Source organism: Puma concolor, chromosome B3 (assembly GCF_028749965.1).
Source record: "Puma concolor isolate L17-30 chromosome B3, mPumCon1.1.hap2, whole genome shotgun sequence".
NCBI lineage: Eukaryota > Metazoa > Chordata > Mammalia > Carnivora > Felidae > Puma > Puma concolor.
The window spans coordinates 12,736,131-12,755,923 of NC_141672.1; the positions used below are offsets into that span (position 1 = coordinate 12,736,131).

Genomic DNA, 19,793 nt, shown 5'->3' on the forward strand with positions numbered 1-19,793 from the left:
AGGGCAGACAGGAGGTGCTGGAACATGAATCCTCACCTCCACAGCCTTGAACCAACGGTTCTCAGGGTTGGCAGACAACAACTGCTTTCTCGTCCCTTAAGAGTGGGGGGATGACCTTGAGATGTGGGATGACCTTGAGATGCGTGTTCTACACTGGCTCCTAGAGTGCTCCAGCAAGATTCACTCCTCTTTGCCCAGAGGTAACTTGCATGATCACATACATACCTTTTATCAGCTGCCTCCCTTCCCTTCCCTTCCCTTCCCTGTCTTACTTCCCCTGCTGGTGCTCCCTGGGGTCGCCTTCCAAATAAACCTCTTGAACTCAAATCCTCATCTCGGGGTCTGCTTCGAGGGAAGCCCAAACTAGAAATGTTCCTGTTAGCCTCAGTTTCATCATCTGTAAACTGGGGATAATAGCAGAGTCAGTCCCACAGAATTATCCCGAGGATTCAATGAGACGACATCATATAGTACTTGACGTTAATGCCAATACAGGGCCTGGCATCAGTAAGCATTCTTCACATAGAACCACTGTTGTTGTTGTGAGTTGGGGTTATCTTAAAGTTTTTGAAGCGAGGGCTGAACCCTTCGGGCGCAGAGCAGTCAAGACCTCGGCCCAGCCCAGCCGGCCCTGGAGACGCATCTGCCTTCTCCTGGGAAGGGTCCTTACTGTGCTATCCGCCCACATCTACGCCCACGCCCGGGGCACACCTCTCCCAGTGACCAAGAAAGCTCCAGAAAATGGCCATCCCTCAGCACCAAAACATTGCACTTGGGGCTGTTTTTGAGCTGCATCGCCTCCGGGAAGGGTGGGAAGCTAATCCCCTCAGAACCTAATAGAGAAGAGTCGGGGCTCCTGGGTGGCTCAGTTGGTTAAGTGTGCCATGATCTCACAGTGGCATGAGTTTGAGCCCCGCGTTGGGCTCTGTCCTGACAGCTCAGAGTCTGGAGCCTGCTTCAGTTTCTGTGTCTCCCTCTCTCTCTGCCCCTCCCCAGCTCTCTCTCTCTCTCTCTCAAAAATAAACGCTAAAAAAAAAAAAAAAAAAAAAAAAAAAGAACCTAATAGGGAAGAGGATGTTTCTCAGGGCCTGGGGCCTGGGAACACTGACTGGGACACTCACTGGCCTGAGCCCCCGACTCCGTTTTTCCACACGGTTTTATCATCCGCTCTGAAGCCGTCAGTTATTTCCAAACAGAAAACTTTATGGCGGGGAAGGACGAAACAACAGACCTTGTTTTCTCGAGCACAACAGTCTCACAGCCTGCCCTTCGAGCTCCCTCCCTGCTCATCCCTCTAGAGGGATCTACAGACTCCCAGGCTGCCCCTGGTGCTGCGGTGGGACTCGCCTGGCCCGCGGGGCACCTGCCACCATACCCAGAGGAGGCCTCCCCTGAGCTGGGAAGGATCCTGCTGGGCTGTCCGGCCTCACTCCCTAAGAGTGAGGGTCCCCACTCCCTAGGGCAGGGGCACCTGTGACAAAGGGAAGTTGGGACGTGGCTGGAAGCCCCTGAGTTCCGGTAATCCTGGAACTGCGGACTTGATGGATTCTATCTAGTCCAAGGTGAATGAGTCCACTAATCAGCTGAGCCCCGTGTATTCGGGAGCTTGGACCATTCCCTGGACACAGCGCACGTAGACTGCATACTGCATCGACGCTGAACCCCGGAGGAGTGCTCAGCGGCCGAAAGGCATGATTCCACCTGCACGTGCGTGTATCAGACAGCACAGCAGCAGCCAGACTGCCTGGGTTCAGCTCGGGCCCTTGCTCACTGAGTCATCTGGGGGAGGTCACTCAACTTCTTTGCCTGCAGGTTGCCTCCTCTGTGAAATGGGCATAATTGTAATGCTTACCTCAGAGGGCTGCTGTGAGCCCAAAGAGTGATGATTCACAGACAGACCTGAGACTAGTGCCTGGGACTCAGTAAGTACCTGATGAATCCTGGCCGCTATCAACATGGGGCTCTGCGTACAGGATGCCTGGAGGGACACACCATGCACTTAGAGCAAAAGAGGCTCTGGCAGCAGACTGGAGGTTGCCGGGGGCAGGGGCGGAGGTGGGGGTGGGGGGACTGGATGCAGGGCTTCACGTTGGGGCCAGGAAATGTCTGGCAGATGTCTGACAGGACCGGTGCTGGGACAACACTGTGAACGTACTAAATGGTGCACTTGACAATGGTTAATTTTCTGTTATGGGAATTTCACCTCGATAAAAAAGAAAACCGAAAAAAAGACTTCTGGGGAGTGGAGTAGAGGCTAAAAGAGAACAGACGGCAAAAACTTTGAGAAGACTCTACTCCTTAATTTGTCACGTCTGTCCAGTTTGATTTTTTTTTTTACAGTGAATACATATGCCTATCACTTTTATAATTAAAAGAATTTTTTTTTTAAAGGAAGTGGCATGGAACAGAAAATGTGTGGGGTGGTGGTCGGTGGCATTTGATGAGCTCTGATTCACTATCTACGGATCTTTCTTCCCCTGCAATGCCCCTATCACCTAGGGCAAAGCACTTTAATTGATGGCCCCATTTCAAAGTGAGAGAAAGGGAGGCTCACTCAACTCACAGAGCCTGACTCAAGAGCTTTTGCCTCCATCACACACAGCCCCCTAATTCTCATATGTCAAATAAAGGGGTGTAAAATGATTTCTCAGGTCCCTCCAGCTCTGATATCCTCTGGTACCCTCTGGTCCCAGATGCCTGGTCCTGTCCACAATCCAGTCTCCTAATATTGAAGGCATTCCCTTTCTTCTCCAAGTGTCAACGCAGGTGCACGAATGCCCAGAACAGCCCATGCCAGCCACACAGTTCCCTGCTCTCCAGCAGGGACACCAGACCTCCCGCCAGTCTCTCGCTCCTGAGTTTGGGGAAAAGACACCCCAGTCGAAAAGCTGATGAACCCAAGAAAGGAATGTAGATGGGCGGTTGTGCAGAGGCCAGCTGCTTGGGTGGGAGCCCAGGCAGCTCCTTGTGGCTGTGCCCGCCCACCCGTCACAAGGTGAAGAGACCCCAACTCACCCCAGCCGCCTCCCGCTGCAGGATCCTGGCTGCCTCCACCCGGCCCAGACCCAGCTGCAGCCACACCGGGCACGTTTTGATGAGCTTCTCCAGGACGCTGATACCCCGCCGTGGAAGGCAGTTCTTTGGGGTGACCGGCAGACAGGGCCCCATGCCACCTTCCTCCTCTTCTTCCTCTCCTTGTTTGCCAACATCTGGAACAGGACTGAGAACAGAATCAAATGATCAGCCCATCCTGCAGCCAGCCCAGAGACTGGTGTGTAACAAACGGGGATTCGGTTCAATGGGTCAGTTATTCATCTAGCATCTGTGAAGCCAGGAGTCCTTTGGGAATTAAAAAATAATGGGGCGCCTGGGTGGCGCAGTCGGTTAAGCGTCCGACTTCAGCCAGGTCACGATCTTGCGGTCCGTGAGTTTGAGCCCCGCGTCAGGCTCTGGGCTGATGGCTCAGAGCCTGGAGCCTGTTTCCGATTCTGTGTCTCCCTCTCTCTCTGCCCCTCCCCCGTTCATGCTCTGTCTCTCTCTGTCCCAAAAATAAATAAACGTTGAAAAAAAAAATTGAAGAAAAAAATAAAAAAATAAGCCATGATCTTCCCCTTAGGGTGCTTACAATAAAATGGGTTGGATACGCACAGAAACAAGCAGTGGAAGCATTGGGATAAACATAACAGAAGCACAGTGTAACAGAAGTAGCTAATTCCAACCCAGGATGGCTTCAGGGAAACACAGCGGGCATTGGAGCAGAGCTCTGAAGAGAATTTTTAAAACTTTTATTGTTTTTATTATTATCATTTTTTGTACCTCTCTCTAGAGGGTGCAAGTGAGCCAGGGGCAGAGAGAGAGAGAGAGAGAGAGAGAGAGAGAGAGAGAGAGAGAGAATCCCACAAGGGTCAGAGAGAGAGAGGGAGGGAGGGAGGGAGGGAGAGAGAGAGAGAGAGAAACGGCGCTCTCTCACAAAGCGGGGCTGGTGTTTTACCTGAAGCCGGTCTTGCGCTCACCTGAAGCGCAGCTCAAGCTCACCTGATGTGGGACTTGAACTCACGAACTGTGAGATCATGACCTGACTCGGTCAGATGCTTAAGGGCTGAGCCACCCAGGTGCCCCTTTTATTATTTTTTAGTTTGTTTATGTTGAGAGAGAGAGAGAGAGAGAAGAGAGGGAGAGAGAGAATCCCAAGCAGGCTCTGCACTGTGGGTGTGGAGTTTGATGTGGGGTTCAAACTCACAAACCAAACTCACAAGCCAAAACCAAGTGTTGGATCCTTAACCGACTGAGCCACCCAGGAGCCCCTTAAAAACTTTTAAATTGAAGTGTAACTTACAGTGAAACATACAAGTCTTCAGTATACATCTAGACAGAATTATATATGTATATATATATGTTATATATATACCCGTGTTAATTATGTATATATGTATGTATACATATATATACATACATACATATACCCATGTTAACTACCACCCAGATAGAGACCAGTGCTATTGAGCTCTTAAAAGTGGGTTGACTGAATTGAGACCTGCTAGGAGTATCAAACACACACAGGAGCTGAAGTCTTGATATGAAAAAAAAAAAAAAAAAAGACTGTAAAATTGCTCATTAATAATATTTTATGTTGACGACACGTTGAAATAATAGTTTGAGTGTATTTGGTTAAAGAAAACATTATTAAAATTAATTTCACCTGTTTCTTTCTACTTTTTTTAAAGTTTATTTATTTATTTTGGTGGGGGTGGAGGGGTGGAGACAGGGAGACAGAGAATTCCAAGCAGATTCCACACTGTCAGTGCACGGCCCGATGCGGGGCTCAAACCCATGAACCACAAGATCATGACCTGAGCCAAACTTGGATGCTTAACTGAGGTAAGCCACCCAGGCGTCCGTCCTTCTATTTTCTTAATGTGGCTATGAGAAAATTTAAAACTTCATTTGTGGCTTGCATTATAGTTCTATTGCTCTGATACAGACATTTCCAGAAGGCTCCCTTACATCCCTCCCAGTCAACACTCTCTGCTCCCCCAGGGTGAGGATGTGATAGGTCAGGGAGGGGGAAGGAGGCCTATCACAGGCCTAAGAAAGAGCAAAACCAAAGTAGAGGTCCAGTTTAAGAGACCTCAGACCCTCCCCCAAATGCTCACTCCACCAGAACCCCTGCACACACAGAGTTTTGATTCTGAGGAACTAAATCTCTCAGTGTATCTGCAGGGATGGGAACCCTTATTACCTAGGAAGCTGTGGCTGGTGCCCCCCTTTTGCCTGTGTCCCTGACTAGTGGGTGCTAGTAAGGAGACGCCCTGTGGAGGGACCAGGCCAGGATGAACCCTGTTACAGGCACAGAAAAGTGGAACCAGGTGGTGGGGGAGAGGGGGTCAGAGGGCAGCAAGACCCAAAAGTCCTGATGAGGGAACGGCATCTCCTAAAGGGAAGGGCAGGGTCCTGGCAGGTCTTAGGCTGGAGGGAGGCTGGGAAGTGCTGGACCAAACAGGTCCAGCAGCGCTGTGTTGTTTAAGCAGCCGGGTTTTGCAGAGACCCGGCTAGGCGGGTGTGCGGTCAGCCAATGTGGGTGTGTGCTAAAATTCCCTCCTGACACCCCCACTCCCAAATCCCTGGAGAAGCCCTCCGTCTCAGGGATGCTGGATGTGCAGGCACGGATACTTGTGGATTTCCCCTCCGGGTCCACGCAGAGAAGTGTGCCTGGTCACCAGGGCAACAGGAGTGGGCTGGGAGGGGCTGTAGGGCTGCCCTATGGATGTCCACAGGCCGTGGGGCTGGGGCCCAGTGGGCCTCATTTGGAGTTCAAGTCCAGGGAGGCCCAGCCGATACTGATGTAACCTCTTCCCAGGCCCTGAAGGATGAGGGTGGTCACAGCATCTCCTCTGGGACAGAAGTGAGAAGGGTGGAGGCCAGAATTACCCAGAAAAGGGCCTGTTCGTTTGCTCTAACCCCTCCCCCCACTTGGAAACACAAAACTATCTTCTGGAACCAAAAGTCTTCCTGATCATCTTTAAACCTCCTTACTTGGCCTGGGGCCTCCCCCAGGGGCAGGTTAGGGTTCTAATGGCAGATGGGGGCGAGAGCTCCAACTTCCTCTCTGCCCCCAGCTAGGCTTAGGCCTTGAAACGTCCTTTCCCTCAGAGTCTGTTTTCTTATCTGTGCAATGGGCAGGGGGTGGCCCGGAATATTCCTCCACTTACTGGGTGGCCCGAGGCGGGGCCTGGGCTTTGGGGACAAAGGTCCTCATTTTGTCCTATGGAACCAAAGCCATGATCAAACAAACAAGCTCTGTGAGAAAGGAGGGGGTCTGTCTTGTATTCACTTGTACTGTGAACAGTCTCTGAGGGTCTGCAAGCTCCAGATGTTGTTCCAGGCACTGGGTTAGAGCAGAGAAAACAAAACCAAACGAAAACAACAAACCTCTTGTCTAGGAGAGGGGCCAGGTGACAGACAAGGTGAACGAGTGACCTAGAGTGCGTCAGGTCGTGCTGAGCTGTACGGAGGACGCAGATGTCTGGGGAAGGGCGAAGGCCTTTGAGCAATCTTACCCGGAAGCCTGGGGGCTGGCAGGTGCAGGGGTGGGGATGCGGGGGGAGGAGGAGGGGAGGTCGGAGGGGGCAGGGTGGGGGTCCCTGTAAGATTCTGGAGCCACTGGCAGAGGTGGCTCTAAATCCATATATATGAACACCTTCCCTGGGCTTCTGATTAGCAACTAGCCCACTACCACGCAAGCTTCCTCAGCAAGAAATGGGCCCTCTATGACCTCATGGGGCCCACGGGGCCTCATGGGGTGGCTTCTGGGCCCATGGAGAGTCTTCAAGGATCCACAGAGATGAAGCTGTTCCCTGCCCCCAGCTCCCTGGGAGTCCCACCTGCATCCCGAGGACAGGGTGACCAAGGAGAAACTGCCCAGCCTCCAATGTCATGGGCACTGTGCCACCCTTGTGATCACATCCCTTCCAGCTCTAAAACCTTCAATGGCTCCCACCGCCTGAAGGATCCAATCCAGTCCCCTAATATTGAAGGCATTCTCTTTCTGAGCCCTGCCCCCTGCAAACTCCCCTACAAAGGGCTGCCCTCCATCAGCTCAGCAGAACCCGAGCTTCCCCACCCTGCTCTGTCCACCTGCAATTCCTTCGGGTTTCCTGTTACTCCCTACCAACATTTTCTCCAACGGGCAGCCAAAAGTTTAGTGGATTGGACCAGAAAGCAAGAATCACACGAGGAAAGATGGATAAATTACACATACCAAAATTTACACACGTGTCATCAAAACACCTCGTGAAGAAAACGAATACTCAAACCATAGGCTCAAAGAAGATATCCGCAAAGCATATACCTAACAGAGAACAACCAAGTCGATGTTAAAAACGGACACAAGATTTGAAAATACCTCAAAGAAGAAGGCATATGAATGGCTAGTAAGCAGGTGAAAGACTGCCCAACATCATTAGTCATTAGGGAAATGCAAATCAAAACCACAATGAGATGCCGCGACACAACCACCAGAATGGCTAAAATTAAAAAGACTGTCATCACAAATTGGTGAAGATGGGAGGTAATCAGAACTGTTGCATGTTATTGGAGGGAATGTGAGTTGGCACAACCACTTTGGAAAAAGGCCGGTTTTCTGTTTTTTTTAATTTTTCATTTTAAGAGAGCATGAGTGGGGGAGAAGGGCAGAGGGAGAGAAAGAGAGAATCTTAAGTAGGCTCCATGCCCAACACAGAGCTCGACAAAGGCTTGATCCCATGACCCCGGGATCATGACCTGAGCCTAAATCAAGAGTCGGATGCTCAACTGACTGAGTCACCCAGGTGCCCCGAAAAAGGCAGGTTTTTGTGTGTTTTTAATAAGTCTAAACAGACACCTACCATCTGGCCAGCCATCCCACCTAAGAGAAATAAAATATGTCCACACAAAGACCTGGACATGAATCTTCATGGCAGCTTTCCTCATAATAGCCTGACACTGGTCCAGGGGTCCATCAATGGTAGAATGAACGACAGACAGTGGTATCTCACTGTCTATCTCACAACAGACTAGGAAGTGCTGATCCACACAACCACGTGGATGAATCTCAAAAACATACGGAGTGAAAGAAACCAAATGCAGAAAAATATACATACTGTCTGAACCCATTTGTATGAAGTCCAAGTGGTATACTAAGATATGTGTATTTACGTTGCATCGTATGTAAATTTTACACCAAAACAATACAAAAGCACCACCAATGAATACTGAACTCGAGGTAATGATACGTATGCTAATATATCCAGGGGTGCCCGAAACTTTCTTTGAAATGGTTTAAAAAGTAAGGTGGATTCACAGGAGGATAGAGGGATAGATGGGGGTGTAATAAAGTAAATATACAAAAACATTAAGGGTATGTGGCGGGTATATGGGCGTTAACTGAAAAATTCTTTCAACTCTTCTGCAAGTTTAAAATCTTTTAGGGGCACCTGGGTGGCTCAGCCGGTAAGCGTCCGGCTCTCGGTTTTGGCTCAGGTCATGATCTCGTGGTTCTTGAGTTTGAGCCCTACATTGGGCTCTGCACTCACAGTGGGGAGCCTGCTTGGGATTCTCTCTCTCCCTCTGTCTGACCCTCCCTCACTTTATCTCTCTCTCTCTCTCTCTCAAAATAAATAAACTTAAAATAAAACAAAATATTTTACAGTAAACTACTGGGGATAAAGTTCTCCCCATCCCTTGAGACCCATTGAGAAGAAGCCTTTCTGTTATACTAGAAGCCCTGGGTTTGAATCCAGGCTGTGTGACCTCTGGCCAGTTACGTTACTTCTCCGGGCTTCAGTTTAAGCATCTATAAAAAGGTAGTAATAACCCTTACATAAAAGGGTTATTACGAAAACTCGGTGAGACAGAGGTCTGCCGGGTGCTTAGCACAACTCAGCAGATGTTAACTATTGTTTTTCTATCACTCCAACCCTCCAACTGGGTTCTTGTCACTACAATTCTTCCCCTTTGTAGTCTTGATTTTAGGATTTAGCACATTTGATTAGAGTGACTGGGGTAGACATCTGTGTGCTGCACTTGGCTTGTAACCCAGACAACACCTGGCCCCAGGGGTAACCCACAAGTTCCAGCACCTTGTGGCTCAGCGACGGCCCCTGGCAGTAGGAGCTGATGTGGCCAGGCTGCTCAATACCAGTCATCACAGCAGTGAAACCAAATCTGACACGGTCTCCGCTCTGGGTATTTCCACCTTCGCTCTTGTGCTTGAGCCCCACAGCCCAGCCCCAAGCTCCATCACTGGCGCTGGCATTCTGCGGTCGCAAGTGGGCGCTCAGAGCGCCCAAATGACCCCAAACCCAAAGTCAGCAGGGATTCGAGGACCAGAGGGTCTGGCCCCGCTGGCCTTCTTTGGCCTGGTCAGAGCAGACGCCCTTGTGAGCTCGTTCCTTCGGGGCTCTGGTGCTTTCGTGACTCGGAGCAAGGCCCAAAGCTCCCAGCCTTGGCTCGCTCCTTCTCTGCTGGCACAGCAGGTGACCCCGACACCCAAGTCCTCCCCCTCAGCGGCCAAACTCCAGCAGAAGGCCCTGCAAAGGCAGCCAGAGGAACCTTTGTGTAACGAGCGGCACTGTTAGCGAAAAGTAAGGAGCCTCAGAAACTTTAATGTTTTAATTTATATTTGAAAAAGAGACAGAGCTTGAGCAGGGGAAGGGCAGAGAGAGAGAGGGAGACACAGAATCTGAGGCAGGCTCCAGGCCCCGAGCTGTCAGCACAGAGCCCGATGTGGGGCTCGAACCCATGAGCAGTGGGACATGACCTGAGCTGAAGTTAGACGCTTAACCGACTGAGTCACCCAGGCGCCCCGAGGCTCAGAAACTTGAGAGCAACTCCACCGGAATGAGCAATTGTTCACGACCTGTTTCCTTCGGCTCACTGGTGGGGGGCTCCAGTCAGGGCCTGCTGTCCAAGGACACCAGGCTGCCAGCCCAGAGGCAGTCTGGTCTGACACCCGAGGAGACCCTCACCCTGCACAGCATGGACACAGCAACCTGGTGTATTTGGGGGACTTTCTCACCAGCTTCCCTGACGGAGGGGTGAACTGGCATGTCCTCGTCTCCCTGGTCTGGTTTCTATGTCCCTGTCACGGGCCTATGAACCTGGCTTTGGAGAGCAAAGCTCTGCTCGGGGTGGACAGGCTGCCCCAGTGTGGGGTCAGGGCAGTGAGGGTGACGGCTTGGGGTGTGGGGCCTGGCTCGATGCTGCCGGTTCGGAAGGAAGAAATGGAAGGTGCCCAGCTCATGAGTGCCCCAGGCCCAGGGAGGCAGTTCAGAAAGTTCAGCGATGCCTCACTGTGCGGAGAACTGAGGCTCCCTTGTGCAGACTCAGCCAGCACTCAAGTGGAATGGGGGATCGAAGGAGAGGTTCCACCCACGATCCCAACCCCAAGAAGCTTCCAGATCAAGGGGGTCTATTGGGATGCAGACGCCTGGTCCCTGCCCTCACAGCTGCAAAGTTTTCAAAAGCTGCCACGGTCCTGGGAAATCAATACTCGACACCTAACAGTCCCAAGTCAAGATGAGGACGCTGAGGCACAGAGAGGTTAAATAGCTTACCCAAGGGCACACAGCCAATACGTGGCAGAGCTGGGATTCCAACCCAGGCAATGTGGCTCTAGAGTTTGTAGTTAAAAGCACTACACTATTCTAGCTCTGGAAGGAATTTAAAAAATTTCCCATGTATTTGCGTCTTTGTCATACACGGCAAAGGAGGTTAGATAATGTTGTTCTATCATCTGGCATGTATACAAACATACACAGAGACATGTAAAAATGTACACAGAAATAACTTCCAGAAGGCTACATAAGACATCATTAAAGACCGTTATTTCTGAGAAGTGCAGGGGATTTGTTTCAATTTTTTATACTGATTAGCATTACTTACGTGATTAAAACGTATCTTAATTAAATAAATGTGGGAAAATATACCTGTTTGTCACATAAACGAATGCAGGGTGGAGAGCTGTTGGCTTTGGGGTCTCCCGAGCCTGGCTCGTAACCCAGTTTTGCACAGACTCTGGTGGGGCTTGGATGCCTTATCCAACCCCTATGACCTCCAGTTTCCTCTTCTGCAAAGGGAGTAAGTACAACCAGCTGAGAGAATTTCTCTTGGGAGCAAAGGAGATGCGGCAGGCAGGCACGTGGCATGAAAAGGGCACTCCGTGTGTGACGATTATCATGGGGTCACTAAGAGCACGCCTCTAAAAGCCACAATTGAATTGCCAGATGGATGGCAGCAACCACCCTAAGCTTCAGAAGTCCAAAGTCCCCTCCTTTCCTTTTGAGGTAGCACCTGTTTCTCCAGCTGGGACAGGATTGTCTCGAGGTCCTGGAGGGGAGTGTCCCTGTCTGTGACTCTGGTGGCCGTGAGATGCAGCCATGCCTCAACACTCCCAGGGTGAGACAGGACAGTTGCCCAGGACAGTTCCTTGTCCTCCATGCCGACTGCTCCTCAATGAAATGACTCCTTCTGCACAGAGCGGGAGGGACCAGAAACACAAGGACCGGCGTGTGGGAGGTGTGAGACCTGGTAGGAAGGGACATCAACCTCTTAGCTGGTGCCATCTCTCTACAAACTCACCACTCGAGGGTTGGTGGACATTTCACACACTCTGCCCAGCACAAGGGCGAAGACCTGGGGCTCATTAGTCTCTGTCCCAGCCCCTGCCGCGCCCTGGCCAAGTGACAAGGGCAAGGTATTTAACGTCTACAGGGCTCAGTTTTCTCATCTGTACAATGGAGCTGGTAACACCTGCCACATGCAACGCACACCGAGCAGCACCTGGTACGTGATAACACTTCAAACAGGTCTTTATTCTGGCTGGGGCAGCCACATACACAGTCATGTTCTGTTTCTCCCAGGAACACCTGTTGCTACAGTGGCAACATACGAGATGGCCCAAGATAAGCACGAATCCACGGCTCGGCCCTCTAGGAGCCCCTGGGGCACCAAGAGGGTTAAGCACCACCGAGAATGAAGACAGGTGCACCTGTTCTGAAAATGATTGTCAAAATCTAAGAGAGACGGGATGGTGTGGCCCAGGCCCAGCGGCCCCTCCCAGGATGCACACGGGCACAAGGAGACGATGAGGATGGCTGGCTGCAGGGGCGTTTGCAGTGACCAGACAATGGGAACGACCAAAGTCCATCCCTAAGAGAATGGGTCCATAATTTGTGATTCTATCCACCCGGGACCATCACACAGCTGCTAAAAGGCAGGAACCAATGCAACACAGTTAAATCTCAAAATCCTGTTAATGTCCTGATTTTAGTCCTTGTGCTGAGGGTAGGTAAGAGAATGTCTTTCTGTTTGAGAAACACCCACTCAGATACATTGGGGTAAAGAGGCACCGTGTCTGCAACTTAGAACGAGCAGAGGTGACAAAATGTTCACTGGTGGGTCTGGGTGAAGAATGTACATACAGGAGTTCTCTGTACTATTCTCATAACTTCCCTGGGAGTCTGAAGTTACATTAAAAGAACAAATTTCAGGGGTGCCTGGGTGGCTCAGTCGGTTAAGCGTCCGACTTCAGCTCAGGTCATGATCTCACGGTCCGTGAGTTCGAGCCCCACGTCAGGCTCTGGGCTGATGTCTCAGAGCCTGGAGCCTGCTTCCGATTCTGTGTCTCCCTCTCTCTCTGCCCCTCCCCCGTTCATGCTCTGTCTCTCTCTGTCTCAAAAATAAATAAACGTTAAAAAAAAAAACAAACAAATTTCAGGGGCGCCTGGGTGGCTCAGTCGGTTAAGTGTCCGACTTCGGCTCAGGTCACAATCTTGCGGTTTGTGAGTTTGAGCCCCGTGTCGGGCTCTGTGCTGACAGCTCAAAGCCTGGAACCTGCTTCGGATTCTGTGTCTCCCTCTCTCTCAGCCCCTCCCCTGCTCACACTCTGTCTCTCTCTGCCTAAAAAAAAAAAAAAAAAAAAAAAAAAAATTTAAAAACATTTAAAAAATAAAAAAAAGAACAAATTTCAAAATCACTCAAACCTAATGTTGAGTGGAATAAGCACATTACAGAAGGAAGGAACATAAGCAGGTGTAAAAACACACATGCCACAGCTCCGTGTCTTGTTTGTGGATACGGACACACCCAGTTCAGGATGCTGGTTCCTGCCGAGGGGAGAGGAAGAAAATGGGACCGGGGAGGGGTCTGCAGGAGGCTTCGGCCAGCTCTGTGACCCCTGATTTATTTTTTAGGGGATCTGCAGCAATAAGCCAAAATGACAAGGATTTAACAAAACTGAGTTATGGGTACTCAGGGCATCGTTATGTTTTCCCCTGGACTTCTGTGTGCTTGAAATACTTAATTAAAAAGCAAACAAAACACCCACACACCTTCCCCCAAGATCTCAGCGTGTGTCACAGGCTGAGGAGATACAGGGTGGGAGGTCCCCAGGCAGCCAAGCTTATTATTCCCTCTGCCAGCTCAATTTCTACAGTACACTCCAGCTTTTGTTTGTTTGTTTGTTTCGTGTCGTGAAGTCAGTTCTGGAGCGTGAGGGCTGTGCCGAAAGGCAATGAAGATAAGCCCAGCCTGGGGGTGGTTCACCAGTTCATCCAGAGAATCAAGCCCCAGGGGACTTGTGGGGAAATCCTCGGAAAACTGCCACAAGGTCACTAGAGAAGAAGCCAGAGGTCACTGGGGCCATTTTTCTGGAAGCCACAGGACTCGGGCCAGGAGCAGCAGCTGATGCCAGCTGGAAAGACACCGTAGAGGCCCTAAGGTAATGACCAAAGCCAAGCCACTCCACCTGGCTGAGCTCCAGTGCCCCCCACCGTGATCAGGGAGACCAGGCCACCTCCCGGAAGGTTGTCTGAGGATCACGTGGGACGGCATACGGAAAGAACCCAGCCACGGCTGACGCATAACAGGTGGTAAGCACTAGAGGGGATGGGGCATTTGGGACAGTTCACAGAGACGTCCAGATGTGCAGCGACTGCTGATTTCCACAGTGTAAACACTGCTGGCCTTGCTGACAATGAGCCATCAACGGTTTAACCAGCAGCTCGCAACATTCCTGAATAGCTACCCACAGGCCTTTGTGAGCCTCCAAGCCGCTGGCCTCTGCCTCAGATGTTCCCCTAATGCTGAGGTTCTCTCTGTAGCATCCCAATATGTACTCATTGTATCTGTTTGACGACTTCTAGTGACAGGGCGGCTGGCTCACTGCCTCACTGGGCAACCCATTGTGAGAAGCAATTCTCCATGTCTATGGAGACGAAATGTGTTTCTCTCAAGCTTTCCCTCTTGTTGCTTTCTCTATACGTTATAGGGCCTTGGGGACCACTCACCCGCCCCCACAGAGCCCTTCAGCTATATGAAGATGGCTGGCACACCCCCTCCCGCACCCCAGGTCTTCTCTCCTCTTGGATGAACAGCCCTACTCTTCGACAAGGCTTCCCAGAGCTAACGTTTATCAGCTGTTTCCCCGTTGGCGGGCCTTGAGCTTGGTGTTTTACATACAGTGTCTCTATGAATTTGCAAATGAAGTGATTTTTTTTTTTTTAAATAACATTTTAACATACACAACTCAACCATTTTTGGTATAGTCACAGAATTATGCAGCTATCAGTATAATTTTAAGACATTTCCATCACCCCAGAAGGAATCCCATACCCATAGGCAGCCATGATTTCCTCCCAACACCCCAGGCAGTGGCAACCACTAATCTACTTTCTATTTCTGTCTTTATAGATTGGCCTCTAGATATTTCATATAAGGAATCAGATAATATGTGGTCTTTTATGTTTGGTTTCTTTCACTTGCATATATGTATATATATGCAAGTGAAATATATATATATATACATATATACATATGTATATACATATGTATATGTATGTACATATGTACATATATGTACACATATGTATGTACATATACATACATATGTATATACATATACATATATACATATATATGTATTTTTTTTAATTTTTTAAGTTTATTTTTGAGAAAGAGAGAAAGAGAGAGAGAGAGAGAGAGAGACAAAGCATGAGTGGGGGAGGGGCAGAGAGAGAGGGAGATACAGAATCCAAAGCAGGCTTTAGGCTCTGAGCTGTCAGCACAGAGCCCGATGCGGGGCTCCAACCCAGGAACCATGAGATCATGACCTGAGCCGAAGTCAAACGCTTCACGGAGCCACCCATATATAGGCGCCCCGCATATATATATTTAATTCCAGTGTAGTTAACATAGCATGATATTAGTTTCAGGCATACAAAACAGCGATTCAACAATTCCATACATCACTCAGTGCTCATCAAGATACATGCACTCCTTGTTGATTGATAGGGACACATGTACCCCAATGTTTATAGCAGTGCTTTCAACAATAGCCAAATTATGGAAAGAGCCTAAATGTCCATCAACTGACAAATGGATAAAGAAGATGTGGTTTATATATACAGCGGAATACTACTTGGCAATGAGAAACAATGAAATCTGGCCATTTGCAGCAACGTGGATGGAACTGGAGGGTATTATGCTAAGTGAAACAAGTCAGGCAGAGAAAGACAGATACCATATGTTTTACTCACAGGTGGATCCTGAGAAACTTAACAGAAGACCAATGGGGGAGGGAAAGGGGAAAAAAATAGTTATAAACAGAGAGGGAGGGAGGCAAACCATAAGAGGTTCTTAAATAGAACAAGCTGAGGGTTGATGGGGGTGGAGGGGCGGGGGCTGGTGGGGAAAATGGGGGATGGGCATGGAGGAGGACACTTGTTGGGAAGAGCCCTGGGCATTGTATGTAAGCGATGAATCACGAGAACCTACCCCCAAACCAAGAGCACACTGTATACCTGAGCCGAAGTCCGACGCTTAACCGAATGAGCCACCAGGCACCCCCACGGCACCCTTACTGAAAACCAATTGAATGTAAGTTACAGCGGGGTTTGGAGCTCCCTAATCATACTGTTTCACCATCCTTCTGAGCATGCTGAGTATCCTCTTTGTATTTTCGAAACGCAGAGTCTCAAACAGGGACTCTTTTGAGTTCCCCAGATGTGCCCTGAGCGGTGAAGAAAGACACATTACCATCACTTCCCTCATCTAGATATCCTACCCCTATTAACGTGACACGACACGGCACCAGCTTTTCCCCAGCTACATACGCAAGCAACACTCTGATAAACGGTGGGAAACTGTTGCATTCTGAGGTCGGGATTCCCACTGTCGAAATGAAGGGAAATAACAGACCTACGAGATGAGCAGCGGTTGTGACAAACGCCGTATTCATCAGGAGAACAGGTAGGATATAAAGGCGGTGGCACTGAGCTCAGACTCAGGAGACCACGGTCTCATTCTGTTGTTCACTATGTGACCGTGGGGCACTCACTCCTGCTCTCTAGGTTCCGTGACCTCTTGAGAAAAATGAGCAGGCTGAACTGGACCTGGGACGGCAAGTAGGTTGAACGTGCACGCGGTCGGTAGCCGCTGCTTAGACTGATGTTGAAGTCTCCGCAGGAAAAGAAGGCTAGGACACAGTGTGCTGTCTGCCACGGGCTCCGTCCTGGCTCTGCCATGCACCGACATGGACCCGACCAGGGACTAAGGCTCTTTCCAGCACTATGAATTCCACGATTCTGGACTCAACTGACCCGTGGCTGGATGCCACCTAAAGGCTTCTCTCCCTAGCTGGGCTGGCTCGGCCCCAGCAGACAGCCTGTGAGAAGGCAGGCGGCCAGCCCAGCTTCTCTGTGGCCTCCTTCCTGCCAGATGCTTTTCCTCGACGTGTAGAAGCTGAGCCACAGCTGCTGCTGGATTCTACCTCTGGCCCAGCGTTTGGTGCACACGGGACCAAAAATGCAGCTCCGGGCTGACCACGGGGATGGAAGAGACGGGGCCAGTTTCAGAGTCAGAATGTCTTAAGCCTGTAACGTGCACAACCCACGGCCCGGTTTCACAGGCTAAATAAATGCCTGAGGCCCTGGTGGGTTCCCACCGACGCCTGGGGGCTCCGAGGACGGTGTTTGGAAAATCGTGTTGTGAGAAAGTTCCCTGGCTTTCTCTCCACCCAGAAACCGAAAGGCCTTCTGCGAGGCGGTGGGACACAGGGTGCAGCTTAAGCCGCGCCCCCGCCCCCCCACCCTCTCCCCCACCCTCCCCCCACCCCCCCCACCCAACACTTGGTGGGTTAGCCTCAGGAACCTGGGATGCGGTGCTGTGGGCCCCTGCCCACAGCTTCTCAGAGGGGAAGTCAGCTTAAGCAGGTCTTCCGGACCCCGGAAGTGCTGAGAACGGGTCAGGCTGTCTCAGTTTGCACGTCACAGCCCACATCAAGGGGTCTAGCAGGTCAAAGGCCTTCAAACTTTCCACACCTGTGTGTGCTGCCGACCTCTGTTGCTTGGCACATGCCAGGCACTGCCCGGCTCCCAGCCCTGCCTTCCAGGCTGTCTGCCGGGTCATCCGCTGACCCCAAGGGTTCCACCTGCTTAGACTGAGCCACTCCGGGGCCCCGGTGGAGCCTGGTGGAGCCAGGCTCCAGTGCTGAGCCCTCTGGTGGCTGCTCCCACTATGCCGGGCCTGCCCCCAGACCCCATGTCTCAGGTTTGACTGCTGGCTCATAGCTTCTCTCTGCATGGCCCTTGGCCCTGGCCAATCTGTGCTCCTGAGAGCCTTGGACACCACAGCCTCCTGGGAACCTGGGTCAAGTTCCTCCACCCTCCTGATGGGTAGTAACTTCCTCTGGCTCACAGGTCACAGCCTCTGTCCCTATCCCAGCCAGCCCCTTGAACCCAGCCTTACTTGACTCAGCCTGCTGACCCTGCCCACACACCAGTCCTAGGCTAAGAATACCCACTCCCATCAAGACCCAGCTCATAGATGATAATACCAATTCTTTCCCCAGTGCTGTGTGCAGTTGGGCTCTGAGCGATGGCAAGGGCTGGGCTGATTAGTGGTTTGAGCACGGGCTCGGGAACCAGACAGCCTGGACTAGAATCCCAGCTTGGTGACCTTGACAAGTGACTAGAGCTCTCTCTGCCTCACTTTCTTTACACTTAAGATGGGAGGTATGAAAGGCACCTGGGTGGCTCAGTTGGTTAAGCGTCCGACTTTGGCTCAGGGCACGATCTCACGGTTCATGGGTTCGAGCCCCATGTCGGGCTCTGTGCTGATAGTTCAGAGCCTGAAGCCTGCTTCGGATTCTGTGTCTCCTTCTCTCTCTCTCTCTGCCCCTCCCCAGCTCGTGCTCTGTCTCTCTCAGTCTCTCAAAAATAAAATTAAATAAATAAATAAATTTTCAAAAATTAAAAAAAAAAAAAAAAGATGGGCGATATGAGCATTACTACCTTATGGGATTCTGTAAAGAGTTCAGGATAGTGCCCGGCATACAGCAAGCATCAATGATGTTACTCTCAACCATTCATTCATCCAATGAGTATTTATTGAGCATCTACTATGGACCAGACAAAATTCTAGTCTTGCCACGATAATAATTACAAAAATAATCATACATAGTGAAAAAGCAGCTGACATTTCCCTCCTTCCTCACCTCCCCCGCCTCTGCCCAAATCCTTAGAAACTTCACTGAACATGAAGATGGTTACTGGAAAAGAGAGCATTTGGGGGACAGATTTCCTGCCTGGGACTGAAGCTGGATGCAGTGGGGACACAAGAACCCAGGTCACCAAGGGCATTGGGCAGGCCCGTGTGCAGCTGTGACACCTGTATGTTGACATGGGCTGCGGCCACCTCTGCAAAGACACACAGGAGAGGGACCAAGTGTTGCCCTCGGTGGGGGACGGGGAGGCTGGGGCACAGGGGTGGGAGGAAGGCGTTTCACTGTATACCTTCTTTTGCACCTTTTGAATTCAACTCATGTGACTCTACCACCTGTTCCCAAAATAATTAAAACAATTTGTAACTCTGAAAAAGAAAAGTTCTCATCAAGGGGATTTCAGATGTGGAACCGAGCTGGGTTCTGCACAAGCACACCTAGAGAATGCTGCTTTCTTGTTTTGGCTAAGATGGCACATGCAGGTCATTTCCCTTCTAGAACTTATCTCAGAGAGATATTTCAGAGGTGAGATAAGGCTCCACGGACAAAGATGTTTACTGCAACGTGACTTACAGACATCAAGAAGGAGAATCAAATGGTGAACAACGTGTCTTGTCACGGCCCGTCTGCTCCCGGCGCTCTGTGTCAGTCATGTCTACCGCTGTGCGCCCAGGCTCGCACAGAATAGGTGCTCAATGAAATTTTTTTAAATGCTTGAATGACTGGGGAAGGATTAGTACGATACGAAATTGGCAACAGCCAATTATTTTTGATCTACAAAGAAAGCAATTTTAGATATTCAATATAATACAAACCCTGGAATCACATATCTGTAAAGATACAGCTGCACATGTGCAAAATGATAAACAGACAAAGATACTTGCTGGGTTCACTGCAGCATTGTCTGCAATGGGGAAGAGACTGGAAACAATCTAAACGTCCATCGGAAAGGGGCTGGGTGAATGAATGGATACCAGGCAACTGCTACAAGAAGAATGAAGAAGCCCTCTGTACACTGACATGGAAAGGCTTCTGGGACATGTGGTTACATGACAAAAACAAATTACAGAACACTATGTATACTGTGAAAAAAAAGATCATTTGCATTTGGAAAAAAGGCACTGGAAGAAGATGCAAGAAACTAATCACTAGCTGAGCAAGTATAGGAACAGACACACAGGAGACAAGGTGGGAAGAATTTTTCACTATACACCTTTGAAAAATATATATATGTATATTTAAAAATATATAAAAATAT

General features: G+C 50.1%; 1 protein-coding gene across 2 annotated transcripts in view; it reads right to left on the reverse strand.

Annotated features, from left to right (window-relative positions):
• The window catches only part of RIN3 (Ras and Rab interactor 3), a 124,306-nt gene that overhangs the window by 81,476 nt on the left and 23,037 nt on the right, over nucleotides 1–19,793 (reverse strand). For both annotated transcript variants that reach the window (XM_086708951.1, XM_086708950.1), the window contains exon 2: nucleotides 3,016–3,220. In XM_086708951.1, coding sequence (XP_086565077.1) covers nucleotides 3,016–3,220 — 205 coding nt within the window. The remainder of the gene's footprint in view (nucleotides 1–3,015; nucleotides 3,221–19,793) is intronic.